Raw genomic sequence first — 18,123 nt, 5'->3', positions numbered from 1 at the left:
GGTCTCACATAAGTTTATCAGCATTTAAGAAGACATAAACAACAATAGTTTTCTTCATGGAAAGGTCATTTCTTTCTGACAGGTGATGTTTTGGACACTAGCAATATCTCACATAAGTCTGAGACATTTAATAAATTATTTCCAGACATTACAGAGAAATAAAGCACTTGCACAAAACTGCATGAAAAAAACATCTAATTTAGGTACTCTTGAATTTTATAAGCCTCACTAATAGAAGGTATATTCTGCACTTTTGGATGCCTTTTCAGTGGATGGGTAGTATATGCTGGATTTTTTTACTGGAAATTCTTCTCCGTGGCAGCACTCCAGAACATCTAATTTATTTATTTTTTTTGCAAATATTTGAGCAGGCATTTAAAATTTCTACCACTTATAACATTTACTATAGCAATGCAGCAATGTAAAAACACTGCCAGTTGAGAAAATGAGGTATGGGAATAATTGCAGTCCTTTGGACTTTTACACGACACCACTTGAACTGAGTGAAGAAATGAAGTAAGAATTAGACAATATTTATCCAGATATAGCAGTCCTGTGTGAGCAATCATTCTGTACAAACAATGAAGTTTTAGGAAATTTAGGTTTTGTGGCTGAGGGCTACAGATTTGGGGGAAATGTATTGGGAAAGTTTTATGAATTTATTTTCTTCATTCTGTGCATATTCATTCCCAATTAAGAAATACTATTTTTCAGTATATAAGAGAGCAACGCCAAGCACTCAGTCAATTCTGCAAATTCTTATTACCTGTACACCATCACAAACATGCATAGACACAAAAAGCAAGGAAGATAATCAATAAATATAAAAAGATGTATGAAAGAGAATGAAACAAAAATTAGGACCGATTTTTTCACTGTGTTTTTTGTGTTTGTTTTTTTTTTTTTTAATGGGTTTTTATTATTAATAATAATTATTTATTTATTATTACTTTGGTTGGTTGGTTGGTTTTTTACCTGACAGGTGGACAAAGGTGCACCTTCTTTTTAATATGTGATCTGCTGCAATTGGGAGACATTTTAGCTTTGGATTAGCATCTCCCATTCAGCATGACCCTCCACTATTTCATTTTTAGTGGGATGGTTGAACTCTTTTTTTTTTTTTTTTCTTTTTTTTTTTTCTCTTTTATCGATAGACTTACCTTGAATTGCCTTCTGTTTCTATTTGGCTGCTAATTTTTCAAAGGTCATTGATTTCTAGAGGATACTAAAGGCTTGATTTAGTAATCTTACCTGAAAATTGCTACGGGGGTTTAAGAAATGAATGTTTACAGTCCATGTTGACATATTGCGTTTTCCCTTACCTATAATTTCAGAAAAACTGTTAGAGTATTGTCACCATCCGGTATTCAGATACGTGGCAATTTTTTACGATCTTGCCAGGACAAAACAAAGGTAACACAACATCAGGTGCACAAAGAGGCACCGGGGCTGGCATGCGGTCTTAGGAGAGATGGGGCAGGAACCCCCTTGCCTTCTAACCCTCCTCACCACAGGGGGAGGCTGGGGCTGGACTCTGCCTTCCCTCCCCTGGGATGAGCCCCACGGCAGCTGCTCCCTTTGCTGCCCGGCAGGACCTGAGGAGAAGTTTAAAGGTGATCCCAAGTGGTGAAATTGAGACGCAAACAAGGTCAGATGTCACTCGCACAACAAACTTTTCTTAGAGTAACACAGCAAAGTCCCTAGAGCGGATAGGACAGGGAGGAAAACAGAGACAGAAAGGAAAGGAGAAAGCAGAGATACAGAGGACAGCAAGCGAGAGAACAGTTACCACCACGGTCCAGTGATGCCATTGGTGGGGAAGTGGTTCCTGGTGGGGAAGTGCTGCCCTACACCCACAGTGTCCCAGATTTTTATACAGTTCTTGCCCACTGCACCCCCACTTTTCTCCCTGAATAAGTAAGAAAATCCTTCTATCTTCTCTGTGCTCCTCCAAGATAGGAGGGGGGTAGGTATGGTGCCGGGGCTATGTCCTGCAGATAGTCTTTGTTTGGCTAATTAATGAGATCAGCCAAAGCAAAAGAGGAGGTTGAGACAACTGGCACCACAGGATTAGTTTATTGAAGTGGTGTTTCTGTTCTAGGCTTGTGATCGGCACTCTTTGTCTTGTCCTGCTAAGTGGGTGGTTTTCATGAGATATCAAGGCCTGGTGATCACTGGATATTCTGCTCCCAGTGCCAGCTGTAGAACTCCTTTGTCTCCAATCTCAGCGTGTCCCACACTAAATTCCCCAGTTCTCAGGTACACGTCGCAGAAGGGGAAATAAAACGGGTGGGTTGCTGAGACATCTCTTTAGTCCATCAACAAATGTTGTTTAACTCTCAGATCAGACAACAGATATCCACAGTGCCTAAGTCCATCCCTTATCTCTTGGATTGTTTGAGACAAGCACTATACATCCTGAATGCCACAAGTATGTATCTAACAGCTATGCTGTTCTCAGAACCTGTGGTTATTTCCTCTCCTGCATGGTCTGATTTATTGGGTGTTCACATGGCTACTTGAGGAGTATCTAAATTTAGCTGGAGATAGAAGCAGTCTGTGGCCACTCCCCACACAGGGGAGCTTTTGTGCAGAATATGAGAGACCCAGGCTCCATTTCAAGTGATCTCCAGAGGATTTCCAGGAGTGTGCTTTAAGCACACAGTTTCAGCTAGACTGATGAGGGTATGTTCTCAGTACCACTCACTGCTATTCCATTTCTTAGGGATTATTTAATTACCTGCTGCATAGGTTAGGGCATTTTATTAGGAGATAAGAGACCTGAGTTTGTGTTCTAACAAATAAAAAATTAATTATGTCAAACTGTATTTAAACACTCACTAGAGCAAGTGCTGAAAGTCAAGTCTTTTCTTACATAAAATCAGGCTATCAATGTATGGGCTTTCTATACAGAAAAGACAACTAAACCACTGAAACTTTAGGACACTGCCCTTCCCTACCTTGGACATGGTTCCTTTGTGGACATCACAAGTGAGGCACCTAACACCACTGAGAAATGGGAACGTCTGAGTCCTACCCTTGTTCTTGGTACTGCACCTGTGCTGATGCTTCACTTGGCTTTCTGGGGTTTGCATAGCCCATTCACATGGTTGCCTATATAGCAAACCTCAGGAAAATTGACATTAATTATCCTCTTAAAAATTAACTTTCTAAACTGCTATTAGTTAAGTTTTCACTGACATATTTAGAGTGGCTGGCAGTTTTTTTAAACATAAATTTATTTCAGAGGTAAATTTAAATTGAACTGATATATAGTTACTTTAACTTGAAAACAGTGTCAAACGGATCATCAAAAAAAGTTTAGGTAATTTGAAAGTCACACTTTCAGCTGGTTAATTCTCCTGTAGATAGGCTGTCAGGTACACATACTCTTCCATTATGTACAGAGGCAGAGGTGCTTAAATGTTGCTCAGCAAGTTAAATGATACAGTTTCTGAATCCTTTGACAGAATATCACCCCCTGTATGTTGCCACTTCAGAATACAAAAAGAAAGACCTTACTTACATTTAGGGGTTGCCAGTCTTTCCTCTGACCTCTTAAAAAAAAACAACAACCAGCCTCCTCATACCCAACTTCGTAAGGGTAACACTAAAATACTCCCAACTGGGCTATAAAGAGGCATTTACAGCTCCTGACAGTGAGTTGAGATAACAGCAAGTTAACAGCTTAGCTGCTGCTGTTTGACTGAAAACAATTTTCTGCAATATTGGATTCACAGGACAGCAGCATGTCTGGAAAACCAAACAGGAAAGAAAAGTGACAGCAGTGGGATGAGGAAGCTGATGCACAGCCTGTGTGGTTTTGGAGCACAACGATGTGCATGTTTCCAGAAAAGTTTCCAATTAGCTGTCTCTGTATCTGAAGCAGCAGTGCTTCAGGCTGACATAAAAACACTCCATAAGGCAAGGTCTTGAAGGCACGGATCTTCTTCAGGGAGGTATATCTTCTTTAGCTTTCACTTCCAATTACCTGGATGGCTCATGAACACATGTGAAAAGAATTTCTCATTCATATTAATGACCTATATATAGATATATATGTTTACTTTATTTTTTATTATTATTATTTTTAAATTATTCTTCCTCAACATCCCATCCTGCTGCTGTTTCAGGCAACAGGTAATACCTTTCATTAACTGCAAAGCCTCATTTAGTCAAATACCTTTCCTACTGGTGTAGCAGGCTAGTAGCTGCTGGGTTTTCACTTCCTCAAGGATGAGATCTTTCTTCTTGCCTTTACAAAACTGCATTAAGTCCTCAATTATGGAGCACATTTTTCTGCTACCCTTAGCCTAAAGAATGCACAAGAAATTCTGAACTGTACTGGTGCAATCAAAGTTTTAGAAAAAGGAAGCAAAACCTGAGACCACACTCCTTGCTCTCAGCTCTCTCTTTCCACCACTGGTCATAATTTTTACATGCACTGTATTTTTCACCAGCAAGGTACCTTTCCACATTTTGTTGCTGGCCTTGGCTTAGTTAGATTCTCAGCAACACTGTTTATACACCGAGATTTTTCAAAGAGCTGCATACTCTACATAGCTAATGGAAAATGTGGTACAACCACCAAAAATAACTTAATATTATTCATGGAATACTGAAAGAGAAAATGGATCACATTAATTCCGGCAAATACTATTATTTTAAACTCATTTAAATGCAAGTCAAACTTATTGAGCATACCATCCTAGAGAGCAACTAACATTTATCTTCTTGGTGTAATTAGAGAAAACAAAAGCTAGTTAGGGAGTTGGTTAGAATGTTCGTGTTTGCAGGAACAGGCCATTAGTAAAGCTGCCTCTGATAAAACCTATGGATACAACAGAGAAGAGGAAAGTCTACGTTTATGTTTTATTTAATTGGAACAATGATTAATTGTATGCATTACTATCTGTACAAAAGGTCTTGGGGGTGTTGTGTTTTCATTTGGATCTGCCATAAACCAGTAAATACTATTCCAAAGACTGTGTTTCCAGTACCATATAGCCTAATCTTACAGCTTTCTACCCATTTTTATTCCTGTGCATTTTTGTTATAACTGAAGATACTATTACATTACCCATAATAATAAATAAATCTGTTATTGTGGTTCTCCAATATTTAATTCCAATTTCCAGTTAAATAATCCAGATATTTAATGTATTTTGCCCCACTCTACTACTCCTGGCTTTTTAACGTACCCTACTAAAGTGAGTGATAGGTACATTTTTATAGCACTGGAGAATCAGATTGTATTCTTTTCTCCCTTCCCTTCCCTTCCCTTCCCTTCCTTTCCCTTCCCTTCCCTTCCCTTCCCTTCCCTTCCCTTCCCTTCCCTTCCCTTCCCTTCCCTTCCCTTCCCTTCCCTTCCCTTCCCTTCCCTTCCCTTCCCTTCCCTTCCCTTCCCTTCCCTTCCCTTCCCTTCCCTTCCCTTCCCTTCCCTTCCCTTCCCTTCCCTTCCCTTCCCTTCCCTTCCCTTCCCTTCCCTTCCCTTCCCCCTTTGCTTCCCTTCCCCCTTTCCTTTCTCCCTTAATAATTCAATATAATTTTTTAAAGAATAACTACTGTTACCACTACACTGAGATACAGGAAATCAGCCAAAGCAATGACATGCAGTGTATGTATACATGACCTTTATCTTTACAGAATAAAAACAATTTTCATGTGCTAGTCTGTGAAATACTGTCCAGGCTCTCATCCACTGCTTATGTTCAACAACAGCTACTAATTATGTTGTCATGACAACCGCATCTCTGCTTTCATATTTTCTTCCTCAAGCTCAATTTGTTTATAAACCTCTACATTGTTTCATGTTCCTGTGTTAACCTCAAACAGAAACAAAAATCTTAGGCCAGGAAAAAAAAAACACAAAAAGAAAAAGAGTAGCTAACAACTTACATTACAACAGATTTTGAATTTCACTTTACTATTTATTTAGTAGAAAAAAAAAAAAAAGTAATTTTTGTAAGTAACTCATACTCTAATTATTGTATAGGGCAACAAATAAGTTCAAATGGTCATCAATAAATTTATTTAAAGCAAGACAAAACTTATCCTAGGTGTCTTTTTTACTAATATTCAACATAGTATCTAAAGGTTGCCCACAATGGTTCAGAAATGTGGTTCATCAAATCCAGTAGCTTGTCTCTAATGGGGCTTAGTACCAGATGCTTCAAGGTACAACTGAACAAAACTGAAAATTTTGTTCTTTAGGGAAAAATAAAACAAAACAAACAAATAAATAAATGCCTATTGCTTTCCTAAATCTAAATTTGAAAAGGGTACATTGTAAAATTAATAGCTGAAGAGAAGTTCCAGAAAAAATATATATATTTGGAAAATTATACATGTAGGTTTCATCAAATAAAAATATTTTCCCATTTAATGTAACCAAACACAAGTCTTTCATTCTCCTCTACCATTCAATACTAAGTTTCATGCCTGTATGGTAGCATATTGATTAGTTAAGGAGCAGGTCAAAGTTGATGCTCCAGTTTTTCCTTTAGAAACAAGCAAGCTGCTTAGGAAACAAACCCTCTTCAGCACCTTAATCCATTGCAGAACTCACAGCTTGGAGGTGTGAACCGTGAATTCTTGTCATTGGGAACACTAATATTTTTCAGATGTAAATGATTTTGAGAGGAAGATTTTTTCCTCTCATTCTTTTCTAAACTGTGGAGTTCTAATAGTTCACTGAACCTGCTATGTCTTTTTTTTGTGTGTCCTTCAGTATCTAGGTAGAGTAAGAAAATTCCAGGTGGTATTCAAGGAATGGCATTCCCCTGGTATGTGTACAGTGGCAGGATGATATCTGCAATGATAGTTTCCATCCCTTTCTGCAGAACAGGTTTACATTCTCCTTGCCCTTTTGATTGCCACTATACATGGAACAGATGTTTTCATTCAGCAATCTGCAATGGCATTTTCTGCTAGACTAATCACAGTTCTTCCAGGATAAATCACCCCCATGAGAGTTTAAATTACTATTACCTTGCAGTTGTCAACACTGAATTTGATCTATCAGGTTGATTAATAGTTAGCTACCTCTATACACCTGAAATACATAGCATAAACATGTAGATGAAATGTGAAGCATTGCTTTGCCATCCTATTTGTGTCAAACTTCCACCATTTGTTATTTCTAAAAATGTCTAACCCCTGATACACTCCACTCCGTCAAAATACTTAATTTGATAGCTTCAGAGCACTTTGTAGGGATTTTGTGAACCATCAGCTGTGTTTATGAAATGAGACAAAGTAATACTCCAAAGTAAGACAGAAAGATCCTCAAGCTGGAAACATTCCAAATTTTGAAACCTAAGGACATCTAAGTTACATCTGCTTAGATTTAATTGAAAAACTACTTCAAGACTACTGATATCTAACATAATTAAAATGCTAAAGTGTGAACCCCTCTGGAAACAAAATGATATTATTTTGAGTTTAAGCCAAAGTAGAAATTGTGAAGGGGAAAATGATAATGAGAAAACTGAAAAAAAAATAAAAAAAAAATAAAATCAGGAACCATAAAAGATTTTCCCTAAAATTGGCATCTAGCAAGCAAAAAATATTATCGTTCACAAAGATACGTTATTTCCCAGATGTCCTTTAACCACCACCATTTCCTTCACACAATTTTAATGACAGAGGAGCACCACTTAGATATTGCTTTTTGCCTAGAATGTCAAGCCTAAAAGTGCTTTATTTTTCTACCTCATGGCTTTTTCCAGTTGATTTATGTTCTTCTGAGGCAAGGTGCCCTAAAGGGAACCCAAAAGACTATTTTAAAACAAACTATTTCATTGGGTACACAGATTAATATATAGCTGAGTCTGATGGAACACATCTTTATGTTTTGAACAACTTAATTCTACAGCTCCTACTTTTTAATGAATCTGAACTAAAGCTACTGATTATCTTAGTTCATTGTTACATATGGAATCATTCAGGGCTGGGTATCTCCATGTTAACCTCTGTGGTGGGAAAGTTTAAATAATTTATTCTTCAATGAGATTCTGGTTCCTTTGAGATCCACAAACACTTAGTATTTAATAGGGTCACAAAATCAACTAACCTATTCCCTAACTTGTGTGGGAGGATGACAGGGTAGGACTCCCCAGGCTGTACAGCTGGGATAGTCCCACTTATGTGAAGTAAATAAAAGATTCAGTGGCTTAGCACCTTGAAATCCCACATTAGTATTTCAAATGGAACTTTTTTGAAGTTACTTAATGCACAGCATTGTTCCTTAAGACCAGCACAGGATTTTCCAGAGCTCATTGAGTCTGAGAAGCTAGCCATGGCAGAAAAGAGTTGAGAGATGCTATGAACAGGGGTTAGTAACAGGTGTATTAAAAAAATCTACCTGAATTTCTCTGGCTTACCTAAATCAAAATGGTTGAAGAGGGAAGTGCTCTGGGCTCTGACACACACTCCTAAAATCAAGCTTGGCTATAAGAAGTGTCCTTCTCATAGCAGTACAGAAGCAGAAACAAATAAAATCTGGAGTTGTGCATCTGTGAAGTGTTAAACATCACGATAGAAGGCACAGGTCTCTCAATGACAACCAGTATTTTCCATCCAAGCAACTAAATGAAACATTTTAGACTTTGTTTCATTGAACAGTGATATTATAGGTAATCCAATAGCAAAAAAATGCCTTTGGCTAGAACACAGACAGTCCCATTTTGCACTTATAGAAAAATAGACCAAAACAGATCTGTTAATGTGTTTCCATTAGAGAAGTGAAAGTTTTGAAAACCTGAGGGAACCAGTAAGTCAGACAGAGAACTTATGGAGTTGGTAATTGACGGGGCTTGAAAATTACAGAAAACTGCCCAAGAAAGTCATATAGAGAAACAGTCCAATTCTAGAGGGAATAATTACAGATTTGGCAGCACATAAGAATAACACATTTTGCAATGAATGGAGAGTATGGGTACTCATTTTGAAACTCACAGCGTGCAGGTGTTATATTAAAAATACAATATAACAACTGGAGAGCTGCAGAGACCAAAATCAGCAAGTGTACTTAACCTGTACTGAAGAAATTTCGAGAACAGAATTGTAATAAATTTCCCTTTTAAAGGGAAGATTAATTAATAATGGGACACCTCGAACATGGGTCTATCAAATAATAATTTAGGATTAACACAATACATGCAGTCAGCCACTTGACCAAAGCAGGGCTGATGTGGTTTAATTTTTGTTTGACTCTTACTGACACACAAAGAATGAGAGCAGACAGCAGGTAAAAGCTGGAAGACAACCACCAAAACATAGATCATCTCCCAGAGTACACCTTACAGATACAGTAACAGAAATCAAGTAAACCAGCAGAAGATTAAAGGTTATGGGTATTGTGTTTGACATCAGTAATTTTTATAAGTTGGTGGCAGGGTTGGAAACAGGGTCAAAATTTGAAAACTTCTCTATAGCAGTCCCCAAGACCTCTCTGCTCCTAAAGGACTGCAATCCATTAATGAAACAACTCTGTGAAAAAAGATGATTACAGTCATGAGAGAAGAAAGTCTCTAGCATATAATCTAAAAATAACTGTTTCAAGTTTAACCACTCATGCTCTAAAATATATTTTAATAGAAAAAGTGCAGAGAAGGGGATGATATTCAGAAAGGAGACCTTATTTTAAGCAGACTAAATGAATTTGTTTGCCTAACCCACCAGATAATAAACCTTCAGAGACGATGCTTACTATTTTCAAGTACACCAAGGACTTGGGAGTAAAGGGGGAAATTAATGAACCAAACCAAGCTACTTAATTTAAAAGCAAACCCAGGAATCTGGGTACAAATAAATATGAAGTGGAAGTTACATTTGTGATCCCCAAGAGAAATGCGATTCTGTGACAGACTTCTGTCTGGATGTGCCTTGTGCAGTTCGTCCTGAAAATCCCAACACCTAGACCAAGAAATTGTCACCTTGGTGCACTGTTCTTGTATCACCTACAGTGCACAGTTTGTTTGCCCTGAGACACAGAGAGACACACAGTCTTTGTTGAGAAGCAGTAATCTGCAGACAGAAAATATACATATTAACAGTAAAGAAAACCAAATTATACCAAACAATTATACCTCAGTTTCTTACTATCTGAACCCATTATAGTTTGGGATCTTTCCTCTGAATCTTGCTTATCACTTTTCTGCAGCCTTTATTGTTCTTTTGATCCTTTTTCATTAAGCTTCCTTTTAGGTCTACTGAAAAGGTTGTGGCGACAGACAGTAGCATTCTCCTTTGCTCCAAGCTCAGGCTCTTCAAGCACAAGTCATCAGCATTTTAAAGGCACCCCTAAAATAATATGGCATAGAATCATAGACCGTGCTGAGTTGGAAGGGACTCATCAGGATCGTGGAGTCCAACTCCTGTCCCTGTGTAGGGCACCCCAAGAATCACACCATGTGCCTGAAAGCATCATCCAAATCCTGTTTGAACTCAGCTTGCTCCAGTGCTCAACCACCCTCTGGGTGAAAACCCTTTCCAGATACCCATCCTAAACCTCCCCTGATTCAGCTTCATGCCATTTCTCTGAGCCCTGTCATTGGTCACAAAAGTGAAGAGATCAGTAACTGCTCCATCTCTTCCCCTCCTGAGGAAGGCACAGACTGCAATGAGGTCACCCCTCAGCCTCTTCTTCTCCAAGTTGAACAATCCAAGTGACCTCAGCTGCTCCTCAGAAGTCACACCCTCTAGACCCCTTCGCCACCTTGGTGGCTCTTCTTTGGACAACCTCCAACAATATTTTATTGCTCCTATACACACTTCTGCTGACTGTATTTGATGACAAACTAGTATTGATACAGATTTGAACTGTACCGACAGAACCTGAACTTCATCAGCCAGCCCTTCAGTTAGTGGACTAAGATGTTGAAAGACATGTGAAATACAGTGCTATGGTAGAAGGGCTTCTTTCAGGAGAAAGAAGTAACCTCACTGAAAGAAAGCAACTCTGAATAATTGCCACTTCACAGCATTATTGTTAAGGGTGAAGTAACCATTACTGGGCTATGCCAGTGCCTTTAGTCAATGATGTGGTCACAACAGAAGTGGATGTGAAAATTTCTTCCTCCTTATGCTGTCAACAAGGTCACTAATTTAAACACGTGAGCGTCCATATCCATGCTGGTAGAAGTAACCTGACAGATCCTTTACAGATCCTGTTATCTTTAAACAGGACCCCATGTTAGGCATGACCCTGTGCGAACACTACAGCTAGAAACTAAAAGCTATCAAGTCTTTCCAAACAGCTGAAAGACTTGCTGCACTATCATAGTTTTGAGAAGCTACAGAATATTGCCAATATTTTTTCTGGTCAGAGATGGTTATTACTGTTGTATCCATTTTCCAGGCTACCTAATCATGTGAGCCTGAAGTCTAATGAAATCTGCAGGGCAATGCATATGCTCCTGCTCCGAGCAACAGTAATGCAGCAGACTAAGAACATTTGTGCAAGGCATTTGATACTATCCCACATGACATCCTGCTCTCCAAACTGACAAGACATGGATTTGAAAAATGGACCACTCGGTGGATCAGTAATTGGCTGGATGGGCACACCCAGAGTCGTGGTCAGTGGTTCAGTGTCCAAGTGGAGGCAAGTGATGAGTGGTGTTCCTCAGGGGTCAGTACTGGGACCAGTGCTGTTCAACATCCTTGTTGGAGACGTGAATAGTGGGATTCAGTGTCTCCTCAGCAAGTTTGCTGATGATACCAAGCTGTGCGGTGTTGTTGACACCCTAGAGGGAAGGGACACCATCCAGAGGGACCTTGACAGGCTGGAGAGGTGGGCCAGTGTCAACCTCATGAAGTTCAACAAGGCCAAATGCAGGGTCCTGCACCTGGGTCAGCACAACCCCAGGCACAGAAACAGGCTGGGGGGAGAATGGCTGGAGAGCAGCCCTGAGGAAGACTCGGAGGTGATGGTGGATGAGGAACATAACGTGAGCCAGTACCGTGTGCTTGCAGCCCGGAAACCAACCATGTCCTGGGCTGCATCAAAAGAAGCGTGGCCAGCAAGGCCAAGGAGGTGATTCTGCTCCTCTGCTCTGGTGAGACCCCACCTGGAATACTGTGTCCAGATCTGGAGCCCTCAGCACAAGAAAGATACAGACCTGTTGAAGAGGGTCCAAAGAAGGGCCACCAAGATGATCTGAGGGCTGGAGCAGCTCTGCTATGAAGACAGGCTGTGGGACTTGGAGCTGCTCAGCTTGGAGAAGGCTCCAGGGAGACCTTATAGCACCTTCCAATACCTGAAGGGGCTCCAGGAAAGCTGGGGAGGGGCTTTTCACCAGAGAGGGCAGTGATAGCACAGGGGGTAATGGTTTAAAACCGAAAATAGGGGAGATTTAGGTTAGACATTAAGAATAAATTCTTCAACATGAGGGTAATAAGGCACTGGCACAGGTTGCCCAGGGAGGCTGTGGAAGCCCCATGCCTGGAGGTATTTAAGGCCAGGTTGGATGAAGCTTGTGCAGCCTGGTCTGGTGGGAGGTGTCCCTGCTCATAGCAGGGAGGTTGGAACCTGATGGTCTTTGAGGTCCCTTCCAAGCTCAAGCATTCTATGATTCTATGACTCTAGAACAGCTCTTTGGAAAAGCTGAGTGTGGAAGCAAAACTAACTGAAAACGTTTTCAACTGATCAACCCGTAACACTGAAGGTAACAGCAGGGCAGCATGAACTAGGGTGACAGTGTACCCACTGTGAGGCTCACTGGTTATAAACTATCCCAGGTCATTATTAGGCCAGTGGCCTAAAGAGCATTTGAAAGGACCATTTAAACATCTATCCAGCTAAAAATATTAAGATCAATTTCAGTTTTGATATTTAATTTTTCCAAGCATAAGACATTTAGTGCTAAATTTCATGTCAATACAGTGCAATTTCAACGAGTTCTTAGTATACACCTGCTGTCAAAACTCAAAATACACAGCCCAGGACCTTCAGGTTAAAGATTTTATTTAGACACATGCAGCATTTGCAGCTCTCTTTTTTCCATTGGAAGATGCTATGGAGATTTCAACTCTGCAAGAAAAAAAAAAAGAATTAACAAATTTAAGAACTGCATGTTAATTTTAAATCTAGAAAAGCTATACTTAACTAGAAATTCTACAGGCTCTGCTTCATGCATCACATGCTTCTGCAGCTGAGGCCTTGACTTAAAAGAAATAAGAGCTCTAAATACTCACATTCAATAGAAGTCTGATTTTTTTTGTTTTTTCTTTTTCTTTCTCCTTAGTTTAGGGAGCCAAACGCATCAGATTGGGAAAGAAATTACACAGATGACTTAAATTTATTCCAATTACGAGATTCCAGTGAGGACTGTTATTTCCAAAAACTACTTGCGACATCCCAGGTCCTCACTTATCATTAATTGGATTATAGAACTGAAAATAGCTAGTATTTCAAAAGTGGAATCAGACTAATGTCATTGATGTGGCCTATGAACTGCAAATGAAATGCTTGCACAGTCTGAGCTGTATCTGAGGCTTAGTTTGGAAGTGTCACCAAGAAAACACAGATTAAAATCATTATTACTGTTAATTCCCTTATTTTTGGTGGACTTTATTCTGTAAATGGTTAGGAATGTTACATGTAGATGGTATGATTGCTGTGACATGGTTGAACAGAAGTTGTTTTCCACTGAATTTTAACTGGCACATCAGAAAGCGTTTACAGTATCACAGTTTCTCATACTGTTTGTTCACATCACGCATGCCAGTTACTCCTACAGATCACATGAAGTGCAGCTTTATGTTGCCTCAAAGAAGGCAGACATAGTCTTGGTTATAGTTGTTACCTACATCAAATCAGCAGCACTCTCCTGTCCAGCTGTAGAGTACACAGAAGCTGTGGTAAGAGGTGTGGCCTTTGGAGAGTCAAAGTCCACAAGTCAGTGCGTCTGGCAGCCTTGTGAAGCAAACTTTAACGTTCTGATTATTTGAGCTCACATGCAACTGCATATGACAACTCTGAGCAGCTGGACTGTGAAAGGCTGAAAATTTTAATAATGGTTTTAGATGAGGTTAGACACTTCAAAGCTCAGTTTAGACCACAGATTCCAGTATGCCATGAAATCTAACAAAATCAGTTACCAAATTAGTGCAATTACAGTGTGTCCTCTTCATTTCTTAAGAAGCTGGTGTCTGACTATAACAAAAGGGGCCACAAATCCACTTCCAAAGAACCCACACATTAGTACAAGTAATCGCCATTTGTTGTCCACAGAAAATGGAAGATTCTAAAAGACAAAAAAATAATTTTAGTCTTGACAGCAATACAGTAATTAATTCCTCACTGACTGAAAATTATTACAAGCTCAGAGCACTAACAGGTGGAGTTACACTAACAAAATAAATATTTTCTCAAAAGAATTGCCCTTCCTCTCAAAGAAACACAGTATTTAGAACAATGGCTACAATGTGACCTCTGGAGGTCATTTGGTTGACTCTTCCCCTCTCCCCTCAATTCAAAGCAGGCACAGTTTGCTAAAGATTCATCCATTCAAGTTCAATTGTCTCTGATGATACAAAACTCCAGTTTCCTTAGGCAACATGTTCCAGTATTTAATTATTAAGATGTCCCTCATGTTCATTTGGCATGTAAAATTAGTTTTCAGATGCAGGACTTAAAGAGAGCATGTTAAGCACAAGGTACATCAGAAAGCGTTTACAGTATCATTGCTGCACTTCATACTGCGACGCTCATCATCTGTACCAGTGAAGGAAACTGTTGCAGGAAAGGACCCTAATACCACTGGCACCACAATTCACTGTGCTGTAGCCTCAAGACTGTCGCCAGGAGAACTCCAAGCCCACCCAACACCAGCTACAAAACTGGCAACAGAGCAGTCGTTGCTCCTCACACCGGCACCCACTTCGCTGGGGCCTTCCAACCCGAGTGAGCAACTCACCTTGACCATGCCCGGGGCAGGACGGGCCTGCTTTTCGTTCCTGCACCTAACGCGAGCCAGGGCAGGCCCACACCGCAGCTTTCCCAACCACCCTCACCGCCGCTCTCCCACCAGCCTCCCGACTTGCCCCCGCTCCCTCCCCCAGCCGCTGCAGCAGGCCTCGCCCCGCGCCAGGCCTGCCGCAAGCCGCCCCGGGGCCGGGCGAGCGCCGCCAAACCCTGCCCTTCGCGGACACGCTTCTCCCTCTCCCGCTCTCCCCCACAGAGCCGCTACCCTCGCATCCCCTCCCTCCACCCCCCGGCGGGACCCAGGCCCCCTCCGCGCATCCCTGCCCCCCGAGCCCGGCCGCAGGCCCCTTCCTGCGACCTTCAGGCGCGCAGGGCGGCGGCCCGGGCCCTCCTGGCGGGATTACCTTTCCAGGGCCTTCCTCATAGTGGCTCCTGCGGAGAGCGGAGGTGGTAAACCTGCGGACACCGGCAGCCAGCATGCTCACGAGCGGGCGTCCCTCTCCCCTCCGCGACCTTCCCGCAGCAGCGCCGGAATCTGAGGGGAAGGAGAGGCGGGAACAAACCCTCGGGCCGCCCCGGGGCGTGATGGGAGTTGTAGTTCCGCGCCGGGCGGGGAGGTCACGTGGCCGCGAGATGAGGGCTGTGATTGGCTGTCCGCGGCGCCTCAGAGGCGGGAGCGCGGCGCCGGTCTCCGCCCCCTTCCCCCTCCTCCGGCGCCATTTTGTCGGCGGTGCCGCGGGGCGGAGCGCTCGCCTGAGGTGCCGGCGGGAAATGGCAACGCGGGGCGGCGGCGGGAGCCGGGCGTGAGGGAGGGAGGCGGGAGGAATTGCGGCAGCTGGAGGAGAAAGCAAAGAGCCACCCCTGTGCTACCTCAGGGTGTTCTTGCCCGTAGTACAGGCCAGCTTGTAAAGCTGAGATTGTCTTGTCTTCACTTCTTTTTAGGGCGGCAAAGCGGGCGAGGCCTGAGGCGACATCTCTGGTTCGTCTCTACAGCGCTATAAATAAGTCGTCACTGGGCGTCCCTTTAGCCCATGGGTGTAGTTTTTGAAAACGCTACAGCGAGTATAGGCAAGACAAATGGTGAGGGTTTAATGTGGTAATTCCAACTTGGGTGGGTATAGTCTAGCATAGTTTTCTTACAAGTTTGCACTTCAAAGGAACCTGGCAATATGGAAAAAAAACACAAAACCCAAAACCACACTGTCCTTCATGGTTGGAAAAGGTGTATTAAGAAACCCCATTAAGTTACTTCTAAAATTATGGTAGCTAACTGTTCTAGCATACATTAAGTGTGAATTGCCTCAGAAGTCAGTTTTCTGGGTAATTCTCTTGAGTTTCATGGAATAATGTAACTTCTGAATTCTGGACTCAGAGTATGAGTTAGCTCAGTCATTTTAATAGAATGCCTTGTAAAACCAGGAATTCCAGCAACTTTTTTGGCCCCAAATATTTTTTTTTTCCTGTAGTGCTTTGTTGACTGTACAGGGACAAGCCAGTTGGAATTTTGAGTGAGATAACCCACATCCACATGTGTGCTGATGTCTTGATCAGAACTTCAAGAGCTTTGTTCTGCTCATTATGGAAGCAAGATCAATACCCTTAGCTTGTTTTAGCATTCTTATAATCTTTCCTAAAATGTAATTGGAGAATGCTTTTCTGTTTCTTTTAACCTCTGTTGCTGTTTAAGCAATCGGGCCTCTTCCCCCTTTCTCTAACCTTTTGTAATTGGAATTTATAGCCTGGTGGTGCTCTGCTTTCTGTATGGTGGTCTGCTTTTTCATCTTGTTAACAAGTCTTCTCAATTTAATGTAGCTCTTTTAGTGGATTTTATTGTGTTTGTTCTTGCTGAAGAAATGCTGAGTGTAGTTCTAAAGATCCATGTTGCACAGTGGCACTTCAGTGATGAGATTTTCTGTCAGATAATTTTCTGTTGTTATTCAGGGCCAAGTAAATGTTTTTTGTTTGTTTGTTTGTTTTTGTGTGTGTGTTTTTTGTTTGTTTGTTTTTTTGTGGTTTTTTTTTTTAACGTGTGTGTTCTACCCAGTTGATTGACAAAGCAATCAGCAATATGTTTAAAAAAATTCTTCGCTGCTAAACTTTGCAAGGTAATTTTTGCTCAGTCTACTTAGGGATAATTTTAGTTACTCATTGGAATTGAAGTTCTTGTCCTAATGCAGTTGTAAATTTTTTCAGCACATCACAGCTGGTATTGCTTTCCTGATGGAGGCAGAGGTTTCACAGTACTGCATTGCTGCTACTGGGTTTGCACCTGCCACCCATATAGAGTTTGTGTTACTCAATATAGCTGCTAATTACAAAGACAGTTACTAAGCATTGTGTAGTAGAGAATATTACCCCACCAGCATCAGAGTTTACTGTCTTTCCTACATATATTGAATCCTGATACTAGAGTGTTTTGTTGATTTACTCCATTCTGGTAAGTCTGTTGTGTCATTGCTTCTTTTTAAGGGCTGTGTTGCATATTTTCACTCAGATTAGTGTTGGAAGGGACAAAAGCAGTGGGTTGAGTATCTTGACCTTGAGATAATCCAGAAGACTTCTAGATTGATTCCTTCAGTGATAACAGAGGCTTTCATTAGCAACAGTAGTATACTCCTTGAACTGATGGTTTGCAGATACATTCTATGTAGACAGAATAGGAATATTTAGGAATATAGATAATAAGATAGAGTGGTAGATCTTAAGGAGAAGGAAATACCTGTTTTACAGCTGGTGAAGAAGTTTGTATGAATGCTCATATCTCTTCTCCTCCAAAGTGTAAACTAGGGAATTAAATATGCCAGTCCAGGTATTTGACAAGAACATGCAGGAAGAGTTTAGACAGACTCAATTGCCATTAGTTGGTATTTTGGCAAAGAAAGTAAAGAGGGTATTTTAGACGTTATTAGAAAGATGGTGTACAGTAATTATAATGAGGATAATCAGGTAGCAGGGCAGATTATTATGGGAGATAGTAATGCTCCACCTTGGTGTTTTGCTGTCTAACTTTCACACATATTTCAGGGCTTACATGAGCTGTTGTGAAATGCTAATTAATTAAGGGGAAGGCTGAATAGAAGCATTTTATAATGGATATTAGTTAATTTTTATAGTAAAACTATGAGTTGACAGGAGTATCTCTAAGAGATACAGGGTAATTTGTCAGTGTCTTAGTCTGTTTTCATAATTGT

General features: G+C 41.0%; 1 protein-coding gene and 2 non-coding genes across 4 annotated transcripts; all 3 read right to left on the bottom strand.

Moving 5' to 3' along the window:
* Window positions 1-12,953: 12,953 nt before the first annotated feature.
* On the bottom strand, window positions 12,954-15,500 carry LOC127395914 (cytochrome c oxidase subunit 7C, mitochondrial). Of its 2 annotated transcripts, none has more exons than XM_051643401.1 (3): window positions 15,337-15,500; window positions 14,124-14,252; window positions 12,954-13,036 (listed from the first exon to the last, which is right to left on the bottom strand). In XM_051643401.1, the coding sequence occupies exons 1-2, from the start codon at window positions 15,409-15,411 to the stop codon at window positions 14,136-14,138; spliced, it is 192 nt and encodes a 63-aa protein (XP_051499361.1). In that variant the 5' UTR covers window positions 15,412-15,500; the 3' UTR covers window positions 12,954-13,036; window positions 14,124-14,135. The 2 variants fall into 2 exon arrangements, with proteins under 2 accessions (XP_051499361.1, XP_051499360.1); XM_051643400.1 differs by having other exon boundaries at window positions 14,107-14,252; window positions 15,337-15,497.
* Window positions 13,670-13,730, bottom strand: LOC127396107 (small nucleolar RNA Z39). Its single transcript, XR_007891907.1, has one exon. It is a non-coding gene; the product is annotated as a small nucleolar RNA Z39 (small nucleolar RNA).
* On the bottom strand, window positions 14,666-14,728 carry LOC127396108 (small nucleolar RNA Z39). Its single transcript, XR_007891908.1, has one exon. It is a non-coding gene; the product is annotated as a small nucleolar RNA Z39 (small nucleolar RNA).
* Window positions 15,501-18,123: the final 2,623 nt, after the last annotated feature.

Source organism: Apus apus, chromosome Z (genome assembly GCF_020740795.1).
Source record: "Apus apus isolate bApuApu2 chromosome Z, bApuApu2.pri.cur, whole genome shotgun sequence".
NCBI classification, from domain to species: domain Eukaryota; kingdom Metazoa; phylum Chordata; class Aves; order Apodiformes; family Apodidae; genus Apus; species Apus apus.
The sequence above is the reverse complement of the archived record's forward strand: the minus strand, read 5'-3'. Positions and strand labels throughout refer to the sequence as shown.

Excerpts from the sequence above, each read along its gene's own strand:
- LOC127395914 (XM_051643401.1), bottom strand. The coding sequence starts at position 15,411 with ATGCTGGCTGCCGGTGTCCGCAGGTTTACCACCTCCGCTCTCCGCAGG. Across the intron at positions 14,253-15,336 it reads ATGAGGAAGGCCCTGGAAAG|AATCTTCCATTTTCTGTGGA; the intron begins GTAATCCCGCCA and ends TTTGTCTTTTAG.